The 14,892-nt window shown below is 33.6% G+C and overlaps 1 protein-coding gene across 2 annotated transcripts; it reads right to left on the reverse strand.

Annotated features, from left to right (window-relative positions):
- Window positions 1-919: 919 nt before the first annotated feature.
- Window positions 920-5,343, reverse strand: LOC105332608 (uncharacterized). Of its 2 annotated transcripts, XM_066080562.1 has the most exons (3): window positions 1,892-5,343; window positions 1,430-1,631; window positions 920-1,057 (listed from the first exon to the last, which is right to left on the reverse strand). In XM_066080562.1, exons 1-2 carry the CDS (start codon window positions 4,164-4,166, stop codon window positions 1,606-1,608), a joined length of 2,301 nt encoding a protein of 766 aa, XP_065936634.1. In that variant the 5' UTR covers window positions 4,167-5,343; the 3' UTR covers window positions 920-1,057; window positions 1,430-1,605. The 2 variants fall into 2 exon arrangements, with proteins under 2 accessions (XP_065936634.1, XP_065936635.1); XM_066080563.1 differs by lacking the exon at window positions 920-1,057 and having other exon boundaries at window positions 1,572-3,403; window positions 3,656-5,343.
- Window positions 5,344-14,892: the final 9,549 nt, after the last annotated feature.

Raw genomic sequence — 14,892 nt, forward strand, 5'->3', positions numbered from 1 at the left:
CTAGCAGTTTCCGGCTTGCATATGCAACAGGATATTTGCGTACGTCATGCTCCTGCATTAACACTGCGCCATGGTTAGATGCATCTGTTCTCAAGATAAATGGTTTCGTCAAATCTGGTAATCTGAGAATTGGACTAAAAAGTAACATGGATTTTAAACGTTTGAATGAATTTTCCTGTTCAGTTTTCCATTCAAATTTGTTTGGAACACCTTTCTTTGTTAGATCAGTTAAGGGAGCAGCAATTGTAGAAAAATTGGGAACAAATTTCCGATAATATCCTATCAGACCAAGGAAAGATCTAACCTGCTTCTTCGTTTCTGGTCTAGGTGCTTCTTCGATTGCTTCCAGTTTCTCATTGGATGGTTGTATCGTCCCTCCTCCAACAATATGGCCTAAATACTGTAGTCTTGTCTGCGCTATCTCACATTTCGATGGCTTAGCAGTCAACTTCGCCTTCCGTAGTCTATCCAACACCTTTTTAAGTTCTGCAATATGTTCTTCAAAAGTTTCTGTATGAATAAGAATGTCATCAACAAAACTGTCAGTGTGATCTAAACCTTTTAAAACTTTCCGCATGAGCCTGTTAAAGGTTGCTGGACTATTAGACATCCCGAACGGCATTACCTTGAATCTGTATAGCCCATCTGGTGTTAAGAAAGATGTTAAATCTTTATCTTGTTCTTTCATAGGAATTTGCCAATACCCTTTACACAAATCGAGTTTAGAAAAGAAACGACTGTTACTGATTTTTGTCATAATTTCATCAGGATCTGGCATTGGTTCAGGGTCAAAAATGGTTACCTTATTCAAGTTACGAAAATCCACGCAGATTCTCTTGCTACCATCGGACTTCTTCGCAACAACAATCGAACTAGCGTAAGGTGACTCTGATGGTTCAATAATGTCCATATCGATCATATTCTGAATTTCCGCTCGAACTGCACTCCTAACTGCATACGGAATCTGATATGGTCTGTTCCTGATTGGTTCCTTCGTAGTTAGATGAACCTCATGCTGAATAAGGTCAGTCCTACCAGGTAAATCTGTCAAAACATCCTGAAATTCATTCAAAACAGTGTTTATGGATTTAAGTTGATCTGATGCCAGTGAGCAATTTACCTTAACATCTGAAAATGATTCTGTCGCTTTCATGGGGAGAAGATGTAACAAATGTTCATTACTAGAATCCTCCGTCTCCTCTGATTCCAAAACAACACATGATGCAAACGGTATTCTTGAGTCTGGAATTCGTTCCTCTCGAACATTATATTTCTTCAATAGATTCACATGAAATAAGCGAAGTCGTCCATTCATATCGATCTTGTAATCAGTTTGTCCTACCCTCTCCACAACTTTGAAAGGTCCTTTCCACTGCATTAAAAGTTTGTTATTATCAGTTGGAAGTAAAAGGAGAACGAAATCACCAACCTTGAAATATCGAGACTTTGCCTTTTTATCATAGTTTTTCTTGTAGCGTTCCTTGGATTTCTGTAGTTCTTCATGAGCCAGTTCACACGTTCTTGCCAATCTTTCCTTAAGGTCCAATACATACTGGTAAGTAGTTTTCACTTCAGGGTCGTTCTCTTCCTTCGTCCATAATTCCTTCAAAACTGCCATCGGTCCTCTAACACTTCGTGCATAAACAAGATCAAATGGAGAAAATTTAGTACTTTCTTGAGGAACTTCTCGATAAGCGAATAATAATGCGGGTAAGTATCTATCCCAATTTTTTTGGTCTCTCAGAACTCATTTTTCTTAACATTGATTTCAAGGTACCATTAAACTTTTCCACTAGACCATTACAAGCTGGGTGATATGGAGTTGTTACCAATTGCTTAAAAGACAACAGTCGACCCACCTCTTTCATTACATTGGAAGTAAATTGCGTACCCATGTCTGACAGAACTTCCCTTGGAATGCCAACTCTGCTAAAAATTTCCACCAATGCTTCTGCTACTGTCTCTGTATCGATGTTCTTCAATGCAGCTGCTTCTGGATATCTAGAACTGTAATCTACAACAGTCAATATATATCTATTTCCTTTGTCAGTTATTGGATATAATGGACCTACCAAGTCTACAGCAACACGTTCAAATGGCGTGTCGATAATCGGCATCTCATTCAAAGGTACTTTAATCACTTTGCCTCTAGGGAATGTTCTTTGGCATACATCACATGACTGGCAATATCTCGTCACATCTCCCTGTATCCCCGGCCAATAGAAATTCGAAAGGATCCGATCTAGAGTCTTCTTAGTCCCCAAATGCCCTCCTAAGATACTATCATGCGCAATCTTCATGACTTTCGTTCGTAAAGGTTCTGGAACAACAAGTTGCTTATAATGTTTTGTATCACTAACCTTTGTTGAATGATAGTGTCTGTACAACAGTCCTCTATCGACGCTAAACCAAGTCTCAATGTAATCACCGATCGTTTTCTTCCTTCCTGACGCTGCATGTTCGTGGTATACGTTCAGGGATGCATCTTCCATCTGAAGTTGTTTCATCTGGTCCAATGTCAAATCAGCATCTACTAAACCTGTCACATTTAGTTTCTTCATACCTTGGTTTTCTTTCTTCTTTTGAGCTCTAGTCTGCACTGCTTGGAGAACTTGACTGCACTCGCTCCTTTCTTCTTTTCTGCACCACTGAAGATCTGGATCATTCTGATTTCTGACTCCATCAATGTTACCTAGGATAAGATCATAAACAGGTTCTTTCATGCATAATGCTTTGACATTACCAGTGAAATAGGGAGTATCCACATAAATGGATGCCTCTTCTACGTTCCGTACTGTACCATCAATCAAAACACATCTCTGCACTTCTCCAGTCAGCTGATCATCTGTGACTAAATCTCTCTTCACAACTACTCCACTACAGCCAGTGTCTCTTAAAACTTTAATCAGATTTCCACCAACATAACCCATTTGAACAGGCATATATTCACATACCTTGCATACTCCTCCAAGTACAGGCAAAATGTGTCCACAAGCAAGTTTTACCTGTCCATCTGTGACACAACACTCCAACAATTTATTTGTAAGGATACATGCTGATCCCATATGCGGCTGATTATGACATGGCATGACCTCGTTGGTTGTGACTTCTGTGGAATTTGGTAAACTGAAACTAGAACTGTCATTAGATTCATCACAGTTTAACTCACATTCATGTGGATTCTGTAAAGCTGCTGCTTTCTGGATGCTGCGCGAAAGAGTAAATGTGCGCGGAATTGTCTGTTTATTATTACAGTCTTTTGCCAAATGTCCATTTCTATGACAAATGTAACACCTTCTGTCGTAGTTCTGCTGTGATGAAGTTGAAGATGATTGCTGCTTCGGGCCAGTTCCACTGCCAGCGCTTCTAAAACCACTGTTGCCCGGATTTTGCTTCTGAAAAACTTGAAAGTCTTTAACAAATGATGGATAGCCATGAGCTTCAATGAATTGGTCTGCCAGATTCGACATTTCCTCTACAGTTTTTGGATGGCGCTCCTTAAGATACATTCCTAATTGTTTACTACAACTGTTTAGAAATTGTTCTCGCAAAAATAAGTCTTTAATGTTTTCATATGATTTAGTACTTCCTGCCAAACAAAACCATTTTTCCACATAATTATCAAGTGTAGCAAAGAACTGTGAAGGATTCTCACCATTTTCAGGTCTGCTGGATCGAAACTTCAAACGAAATCCCTCTTCCGTAAGTTGGAATCTCTTTAATAATGCCCCTTTCAATGATTCATACTTTAATGCCTCTGCAACCGGAAGTCTAGAATAAACCTCGAGAGCTTTACCTGTCAGAAGAGCACTCAAATTCATCGCCCAAGATGATTTGTCCCACTTTGCACAAGAAGCAAACTTTTCAAATCTCTGCAAATACGAATCAATACAATCTTTAGATTCATCAAAAGGAGGTAACTTTGGTAATTTAGCAAGCGATTGCGAAGCAAGACCTGAACTAGAAGCTAATTCTCCAGATTTAACTCTATGCAATTCAGTTTCTCTTTTGATTTTTTCTAACTCTATTTCACTTTCAATCTTTCTAGCTTCTCTTTCTGCTACTCTTTCCATTCTTTCATACTGTTCTCTCTCTTTCTTTTCAACAAAATCTTGTAAATCATTCCCTTTCAATCCAAACCTCTCACCCATTGTAACAAACTCCATTGTTTCAACAAAAAAAACCCACAAAAACAGAAAAATTAAAACTGACAAATCACATATACTTAAAAAAAATATAAAATTCAAAGAAATTCCAACTGATGAATGAAAAAATATCAAATCACAATTTGTACTAAAGCAAAAAAGGAAAATCTAATACAAGTATACTTGGCTAACAAAGAGTCATCCCACCGCTGCCACCAAAATGTCACAACTGACGTGTTGTGATGGGTTCTTTTAACATTTACCCCTTATGAAATCATATGGATGACTCTTATTTTCCAATAAACAACAACAGTATGAAAAAATAAACAATAAATTTATCTACATATGTACAAAGAAATTATTAATCATAGTTCTCAACGGGCCTCCATAATCTCGTGCTTCTTTCTACCACACTCCACTACTTCCACCACGCTCCACTACTTCCACCACGTTCCACCACGATCCACCACGCTCCACCACGCTCCACCAAAATCGACCCGTCCCCTCAGGTTAACAATAACTTAAGAATTATAAAATTGGTCACCTACAATTAACACACAATTTTCTAATAAATCATTACAAACATAAGTTTTATGCAAAACCACTAATGACTACTATAGCTTTAAAAACAAGTAAATTAACGACATTATAGTACACATAGTAATACGTTCTTGTTCTTGTAGGTGAATATGATCAAACACGTTCCAGACAATTTATGTAATAAATAACAATACAATTCATCCGCCGACAAAAAATATCGTAAAGTTACACTTACTGAGTTGTGGCAATAAAAATACAAAAAATGTAGGCAAACAGGTCTCGCAACGCCAGCGCCAACAAAATCCACACAGGCTACATGTTCCCTAGATCACACAGCAGGGGAGACACAAGAGACACACCCAAGTTCACACAGCAAGGGCTTAACACACGAAAATACTGCTCGGCGTCCAGACCTCTTCTCCCAAAAGTCAGCCCACACCCCATATATATAGTCATCAAAACTAACCAAACAAGTTTTCCTACTCTAGATACTAAATATAGCGACATCCGGCAACACCCCTCATAAGCTTCTACGTAAACCTGCCAAACAGGTTCGAAGAGAATCCCACTCTAAACATAGGAACATCGAGAACGGAACAACCCAGTGACCAATAAAGCGTAAATAAATGAACGATAACTTAGATCTATAAACGACAACTCTTACCTTAAATATAGTAGACAAATATAGAACCAATTAAAAAAAATCATTGGCATAATGTCTATTGTGACACTACTCCTATATAAAAAGGTTTTTTTTCTCAAAAAACTTTTTGGCACTATATTTTTGTCGCGAAAGCTAACTAAATAACTTGTTGATATGGCTGTTCCATGTATGTTTCATATCCCTTAATGAGAGCGCATATTTCATAAAAAGAGACATTAGTATGAAAACATAAATAATAGCTTAAATTATTTGCTTATTTTTTGATGTCGTCGGTCCTGTGACAAAGCAAGCAGTGCAGACAAATTATCATACCGGGCTAACATGGGGTTTTCAATTTGTCTGCACCGCTTGTTGTGTCATAGGACCGAAATTAATACTAGAAACGGTCACTTCTTTGTAAAAGCAAGCTGATGTATAATATTGTATTCAAATATTAGCCTCAGTTGAACCGATGACCTGGCCCCGACGTCACCGACTCTCCTCAAGTCATTACTCAGCTTCAATTTTGAGATTTTACTTCAAATTTATGCAGTTTTCATATGAAGATTTGAGTTAGAACTGAGTGCGTGATTTGAAAATTTTAGTCGCAGTAGAGCCAGGTTGATTAAAGCTATGTATGTTCAAGTCTAGGCTTATAATAATCATAAGGGTCAAAAAGAGGTGATATTACCGGCTTTGGATACTTTTCAATTTTACATGGTAATTAATCGGGATAAAATGATAAACAATACAGTCAGTTCGTCCTTGTGAGTGCTAAAAAATCACAAATTAGAGTATCGGATTCTGCATACAGCTTTCACCTGAAATGACAAGCGACTGCTCATGGATATCATTTTAGTAACTAAGAATCTTTACCTTTTCCGGGTTTTTTTAATGTAAAAATGTTGAACTTCAACGTTATTGTATCGATGTATGAGTTGTTATGCCTTGTATCTTGAGTCAAACTAAATCTTCCAAGTGTAAATAGAGAGATAGCATGGATTGTCATGCTTTGCTAGCGATGATGATCCCGTTGATGTGTCCCAATAATGTACCCTTACGTTTAGGTATCATCATATGGATATTTAATCATCACATACTTTGTATATCAAATGAAACCTTTAATTTAGAATCCCATTTAAAAAATTTGAAAACGTTATTAGAATGAAACTGTATATTCAAACATTGAAATAATCATTTTTATTTACATTAGCGACACCGCTTTCTTGCTGCATATCAAATGTATTCAACTAATTTAGATATGCATACCCAACTTTTCCTTTCCTGTCATATTGTTAAAATCACAGACAAATCGTTAAAGTAACAATGTAAAAACCTGTTCTTTGTTACAGTACTTGACTCATATTTAATGAAGAAAAATGAATGGGTGTTTAATTCCAATCCTAAATAATAAAATCCTTTTGATATTCTATTCCAAGATCAGCATCCTGAATCTAACATTGGTACATTAATTTCGTAGATTTATTAAATAACCGGAAATATTAAAACTCCTTGGGACACTGTTAAAAAAATAAAACAAAACAATACACATTTTGTCAAGTAGTACTTGAGAAATGTCACAGATACCAATCACTTGACTGACACCACACAATTGCTTCAGATAACGCTCTTCGGAATTTCTGTCAGAATATATAAAAATCTAAAAAGGCAACCTCTATCTAAAATACTGTTTTGATGTTTATGTGTGTGTAATATGAAAATATACTTTCCTGTAGCAATTAGATTTAGCTTAAGCTATATCATATATATCTAGGGGTTGTTTTTTGCGTCATTGGTCGTAATAGAAAAGTGGTTTGTTTAATCTTGAGTGTAGTTTATTATTAAGATTGAGATGATTATCTATTACGACCACAGAGTTACAGCTTTGTAAAACATTGAGTAAATATGCTTTTCTAGACATTCTTCACAGTTCGTACATGTTTGCGCCATTGGTCGTAATAGAAAAGTGGTTTGTTTAATCTTGAGTGTAGTTTATTATTAAGATTGAGATGATTATCTATTACGACCACAGAGTTACAGCTTTGTAAAACATTGAGTAAATATGCTTTTCTAGACATTATTCACAGTTCGTACATGTTATCCGCATTGCAGCGGTGTCAGGACAACATTGCACACGATCTAATTGATTGTATATGTGACTTATCCACTCTCAACATCATTTCTTTTTGTTATTAATTATCTATAATTTAGGGAGAAAAACAGCATTAGATAAGTTGGAAAATTCGCCATCTAAAAATAATATGTGATTTTTGGAACAAAAGGGAAACGATAAGTTTAAATTTCAAGTCTGGCAGTGCCGTATTGGATACGTTAATTCAATTCATTCATTTATTATTCTATTCTAATTTAACAATGGTTCATCATCCGTGGATCTTTATTTTACACCTTTCAAGCATTTCTTTGGGTGCTTGCCAAACTAACCCTAATATAGGTTATTGTACAGAACCGAACAGGTAAGCAGTTCCTGGAATATATTTTAAATAGTCCTAATATAAGAGTATATAACATTGTTCATCAACGATGAAGGTTTTTAATACTGTCTGTCAAGTATTTTTTACTCTCATTTTCTTGATAGCGCGCTAAGTAACTTTTCATAGGCGATCAAATAGTGTTCTCCATTTATATCGTACAAAGATTTCTCTTCTATTATTATTTTCATTATGATCAGTGTTATCATATACACTTCTTATTGTATTTATAAACACTGTTTATTTTACCCTGTGTGATGATCTGCCTGTTTGAATCACCACATTCGGGGTTTAATCTTTATCAACCCTCTATGAAATTGATGACGTTATACAGAAAAAGCGTTTGTGTTTGTTTGTCTGCTTTGGGTTTTTTAGGGGGGGGGGGTTGTTTATTTTTTTTTTTTTGGGGGGGGGGGTGGTTTTTCTGTGTTTTGATTGTGATTGTTAAACATTACCTGTTTCATTTAAAGGAAACATTGTACAATTGATTTTTAAAAAGGTTGTGTTAGTAGTTTAACCTTTTGATAGATTATATAAATAAAGGTTATCTTACAAATAACAATTGAATTGACCTATAGGGGAGAAGGATCTTCCGGAAGAAATCACTATTGAAAATCAAAGTTTTTTGTTATTTTCTTTCGTACATATTTCTAAATTTTTCGACCGGCCTGCCCCTAAAAGATATTTCGATAGCTTTTGTTCGAAAAAATAAATTAAGATAGTATCTTTAGGAGAACCCGGCTTGGACCTACGCTTGAATTTTGCAACAAAAAATTTCGAAAACCAAAGTCTTTCAAAGTGGTTTATATTAAACCGCTCGCTACGAAACACGTGATGTTTTTGGGCCCTGGTTCGATTCCATTGGGCATACTTTGTTTCAAATTTAACGACATTCATAAACACCTTTTCTTTTTTATGCAGTATTGTTCATTTTGTACATTTAATTTCGATCTTCTTCTTCAATGCAATCTGCTCCCTGAATTAAAGATAAAAATGGGGAAAAGTACATGTTTCTACTTAACTACATGTGAAAGCAATCACCTGGAACTATACCTAAGTGTAAGCACGCTTTGTTTGAGGACAAGAATCAATTACTCTGTGTCACTCAAAACAGGTGGCAAGTAAAAAAAAATAATGCCAAGCAAAAACTATTGCACGTTTGCTTTTCCAGAGCATCTATAGGAAATGGTGCAATGCATATGCAATGTCAACCCGTGCACGCATGGGTGAAAGTCTAGTAAATACTAAATCGGAATAAATATTTGAGCTTAAATTGATATTGTTTAGCCAGCATTTCCGCTAATTTTAGAAAATTTTAAAGATATTTTGATTATTTTTTTATGCTTTATTTACTTTGATTACATAAATATTTCTGATTTTCACATATTATAAAGACTTAATTTGAAGATGTAAATTAACAAAAAAAGAATATAATATATTTAACATTTTCTAAGAGAGAAAATCTTATTTTAGTTTTTCACATAAATATATTGTGCTTAAAAGCTAATAAAAATGTTGTTTGATAGTTTATTCAAATTTTAAAAACATATTTTGAAACCCAAGTACCTTATAATTAACTCACATTGGTTGAACATTTATATTGTTTTTAAAATTCTTAAAAGACTTATGAATCTACAGCAATTCTGAATTGCAGAAAAGTGATACCTACGCCAACGTTCCGCCAAATACATGGTCCTTGTTGGATTCTAAACCTTGATTATTAAATCTATAAAAAGAACTGTGATAATAAAAAAAATTATATTTTAATTTTCTTTCATCTTTATTTAATGAACAGTTAATCAAATTTACTTTTGATAAGTCGAAAACCGGAAAGATTCCTCAACTGCCTCTTTCTGACCAGTGTCTTTCCAATATGTAATGACATTTATTCACAAAATTTTAAGAAGTTCATTTCTTTTGCCGCTCTCAGCACGTTAGTTCAGCAAACCAATATTTGCAATGTATTTGCTAATTATCGTAAAGAATACAATTTGCAATTGCAACTTTTATCTATGAACTTAAAACGAAGAAATCTTATTGGGGAAAGTTCAGGGTTTTTATTTTCAGAGTACAATTTCCTGCTTATACTAATTAGTATTTTAGATCATTTTATATCAACTGTTTCGTACTGCAACTTCAGTAACACTAATTTCATCTTTTCTACTTTAGCCCGGAAAAAAATGTCGTTTGTTCAATCTTATCTAATGTCATTAATTGATATTTTTTCGTTAATATCTCAGCTAAATGATTTGTTTGGTTGAAAAAAGTTTTTTTCTTTTGTAAATAGATAACCAAGCAATTCTTTTTTTTAATTTGTTGTATGTACTGTTTAGCGTTCGTCTATATACATGGTAGTAAATAACTTTTTAAGGTTTTGAACAATATTGAAGACAAGCAAATGATTAAAACTTTTCTGCTGCAAATTGAGTATCAAGTATCAAAGTATACTGCTTTATTCAATAGTTCTGTTTTACTCATTAATGACTATAGTGCAATGTCATGTGTGTAAAATACTTTATAATAATGAAGTTACACCGGTGAAAACTCACCGTTTGGGTTTATCAATCAATCGTAATGACATTGATTTGTTGTAGAATGTGAACCAGGCACCACAGGTGAAAACTGCTCCATGACCTGTCAGCCTGGATACTATGGACTTTTTTGCAGGAAACCATGCCTTTGTTCCTTTGAAATGTTTTGTGATCCTGTAAGGGGTTGCCTTTGTAACCCAGACAGTGTTAACTGTACAGATCAAGGTATATCGGTTTGATTTCACTCACACAAACAAATACACCTGACAGTCTGATGGACAAATAAGACTCTCAGATAAGAAGTCTATATGACATATGACAAAAAACTGAAATATAACCCTAGCATTGTAAAAGTCTAGTGTGTCTGACAAAACTAAGCAGAGAGATTAACATAATGTTAAAAAAATTCTTAAAGATGCTAGGAAAAACGTAAAAAGAAAAACTACTAATGTAAACTTAAGCTTGTGTGTATTCTAAATAACGCTAAATTTTATCAAATGACTCTTAAATTTTCAGGCATATTTTGAAGAAAGAAATAATTAAATCTCATTCAATTGAAAAAAAATATAATTGCATTGTTATGTTTTGTTTTGTTTAATTTAAATAGTAACAGAGTAAGATTACACAACATTTGCTCCAGTAACCAAGCATTGTTATTATACGTTCATGTTAAATACTGAAATCTGATTTGTTTACACGCAGTTTATAATCCGTTCTATTACCCTCACGGTTAGCAACACACTTGGCAACGGATAACACGACGAATTGTTACATGCTTAAACTTATGCGCGTACAGGTCACCTTAGAATGAACGTCAAAACATTTAGAAGCAGTAAATTTTTCTTTAAAATTAAGACATTCAGTATAATAAAATAAATAGTGCCTGTTTGGGAGGGCAACAGTTGAAATTGACACCCCGAGAGAACCATTGTCAACCGACACGAAGCGTCAAAACTCTCCCAAACAGGCACTTTTTATATATTACACAAATCAATGACTGAATCATTCGACTGCAGCGATGGATTATACACTCTTACCGCTTTTATTTCAAATAAAATGACAGAGTTGTCAAAATTGTACTGTATTAATTTTTTCTAAAATTTGTCCAACCTGACATAAAAGTATTTCCGGTTGTACCTATACCGAGGGAAATAAGCCTTTGCCAATGCACAACAAGGAAGTTTTCTACGTATAACAACTGTCATTTTAAACTGTAACTTGGAAAAACCTGGTATGAGTCTTTTCAAAAGTGGCAATCACTCCAATATATAAAGCAAAGTCAATCATATATTTGTGACTATCAAATACGAGTAATAGGTTTTTAAAAATGTGACAGGCTATTTACAACATTATTCCGTAAACCTTGCTTCAATCACATTTGGTTTTTATTCTCATTAACATTTAATGCACTCTCAGTTATAGACGACGTGTAGAGACGAAATTTGATCAAAACATTGTAAAGTTCATGTGGATTAAATTACCTTCATATTTGGTGTTATAGAATCAAAATATATTGACTAATATATTTTTACTGTTCAATTTGAACATTTGTACCTATGAAACAGTTTAATCAAGCATTACATTAAAATATATAGATTTCATAAAATATTATCAAGCTATTTATTTTTAGTTATAATAGATACTTTTGATTAACAAACAACAAAAAGTTACTAAAAACAAAAGTTAATTAAAGTAACATACGGTATATTTAATGCATTTCCTCCATATTTTATTTTTATCACTTTATAAAGGTAGGGTTGTGACAAGGTCGTAGTTCTTAACTGTAAAGTATTGACTCTAAAAGCAATTACACTGTACATGTACACAAACCTTTCTATGTCAAAAAGAGGTGATATTACCGGCTTTAGATACTTTCCAATTTTATACGGTAATTAATCGGGAAAAAATGATCATATAGTCAGTTAGTCCGTTTGAGTGCTAGAAAAAAAATCATCTATAGGATTATCGGATTCTGCATACAACTTTCACCTGAAATGAAAAGCGACTAATTATGCGTGTCATTTTAGTAACTTAGAAGCTTTACCTCTTCCAAGTTCACCATCATTATTCTCTCATAGCTACATTAATTTTGTAAATTTATCAAATAACTGGAAATATCAAAACTTCTTGGGACACTGTTAGTTATTAAAAACAAAACAATACACATTTTGTCAAGTAGTACTTGAGAAATGCCACAGATACCAAACACTTGACGGAAACCGCACAATCGCTTCAGATAACGCTCTCTCGGAATTTCGTTCAGAATATATAAAAATCTAATAAAAGCATCCTCAATTTTAAACACTGTTTTGATGTTTATGTATGTGTAATATGAAATTAGACTTTCCTGTAGCGATTAAAAATAGCTTTAGATATGTCACATATATTAATGGGGTGAATGCGTCATTGGTCGAAATAATAAGGTGGTTTGGTTAATCATATGTGTTCTTTGTTATTAAAATTGAGATCAATATCTATTACGACCACAGAGTTATAGTTTTGTAAAACATTGAGTAAATCAGCTTTTCTACACAAGTTTCACATTAAATACATGTCATCTGCATTGCAGCGGTGTCAGGACAACATTGTACACGATCTAATTGATTCCATTTGTGACTTAACTACTCCTAACATCATTTCTGGTTGTTATTAATTATCTATAATTTAGGGGCAAAAACAACATTATATAAGTCAAGGGCTACGTTCTAAAAGAGTTAATAAAGGAGTTTTAATTTAATTACTAGTATTATTTATATACAACTATGACATTTGATTTATAAGGGTAAAGTTACACAAGGGAAAGAGTGTAACACATTGAAAAAGTCGTGACAAGAAAAAAGACGTCTTTAAAACTTTTAAAGAGCATGGGGTATAACGACAATTTCACTTTAATCCACCGCATGTTTCTAAAGATTACTTTTTGTTTGTCTACCGTATCTGATCGTTGGATACCTATCAAATGCAGAAAGTTTCAATGGTACAGTTTTAACATTTGCTACCACGCTGATCAACAACGGAAATCAGACTTTGATCGTTCATAGACTGACTATGTTTCGCTATTGTTGTTACGCAAACGGTATACCTAGTTCTAATTTTATCACATATTGTGTTTGAGTTTAATGCATACAATTCATTCTTTTATTTTTTTTATTTAGTTATTTCAAGGGTTTTATTTCTCGATGCAGGTGTAGAAATTGATATCATAAAACAACAAATTCAGATAGAAGTAATGCTTAGTTTTTTATGTTTAGATGACATATATGTCATCACCAAGAGTGTGCAGAGTAGTTCAGAAGGACTGAGAAATAGATTGCAGTTAATTTCTGACTGGTCAGAAATGTAAAGCATTTTTTTAAAGCCCTTCCAACATCTCTTAGTGAATGTAGAGATCAGGTACTGATCAACCGTAGAAGCACAAACAGGCCAAACGCTCTCTTAAATATTCTTGGTCAAACCAATTACAGAAGGTAAGAAATTAACAATTGTTTAATTTCAAAGATTATGTATCAATATTTTTAAAGTAATTTATAAGGTGACAAGCATGAATAGAATAGAGGTCTTGTAATTTATTATATATCCGTAAACGGAAATGCATTTAACAGTACTAATTTTCCTATATAATCGGATATACCAAGCTGTTTTTATTTTTCAACCTAGGAAGAAAGGTTGATGTGATAACAAAAAGATTACGCTACAAGTACAGATCTATATATAAATAAACAGGTGACTTTATTATACAAACTCCGATTTCATAATCATGATACAAAATACAACAATTTGTAATCTACTAATGACTTTTGCATAAGTAGTTATGTTTTGTTTGTGATGCAGGCGTTTCTATGATAGATTCAAAGAGAATTAACCAAACTTTCTGATACCCCATTGTGGCTTTTTCCCCAACATAGCAAATGTTCCCTTATAATAAGTTTGGAGTACTGTGCAATATTCTTGTTGAAAATCACTAACAGTATTTATAGTTTAGTAATCATGAGACGTTCAAAATATCGTCCATGATTGCTATGTTTTATTAAACAAAAATAATTTATTTGCATTTATTGTTTCCCTAACATTTGCTACGCATGATGAAAATCACTATATTTAACAACACGAGTATTCAACTATTTTGTTTTCTATTATTTGAAATCAAATTCAACAAAGTTAATCTGTTGTTATCACGTGTTAAAATTAGGTTATAATATTTTGAGTTTAACAGAAATATGCTTTAAATTCTCCGATGATTTTTTTTCAAAATTGATTGCAAAAATAACGTAAAACAACTGCAATGAGAAGTGCATCTTGTTCAATTAATCAAGATATAAACAACACGTTAAAAGTTCAAACGATATGAACTTGGTTGATCACGTAATCAAATTCTGATAAGCCCGAAAGGAATTTACGTTTGTAAAGGTTAAAAGTTCAGAATCAATCACATTACCTTGTTTTAATGTTTACAATAATGCAAGAAACGAGAAACACGCACGGTAATCATTGTGAGGTCATAAAATGTTTAACGTTTTCGCTCTTCTTTAGGATCTTATATGTGA

Source organism: Magallana gigas, chromosome 3 (genome assembly GCF_963853765.1).
Source record: "Magallana gigas chromosome 3, xbMagGiga1.1, whole genome shotgun sequence".
Lineage (NCBI taxonomy): Eukaryota > Metazoa > Mollusca > Bivalvia > Ostreida > Ostreidae > Magallana > Magallana gigas.

Bases quoted from the DNA above. Each gene is read 5' to 3' on its own strand.
- LOC105332608 (XM_066080562.1), bottom strand. From the start codon at position 4,166: ATGGAGTTTGTTACAATGGGTGAGAGGTTTGGATTGAAAGGGAATGAT. The intron at 1,632-1,891 runs GTACGCAATTTA...TTATGCACGAAG, and splicing joins GGAAGTTCTGTCAGACATGG to TGTTAGAGGACCGATGGCAG.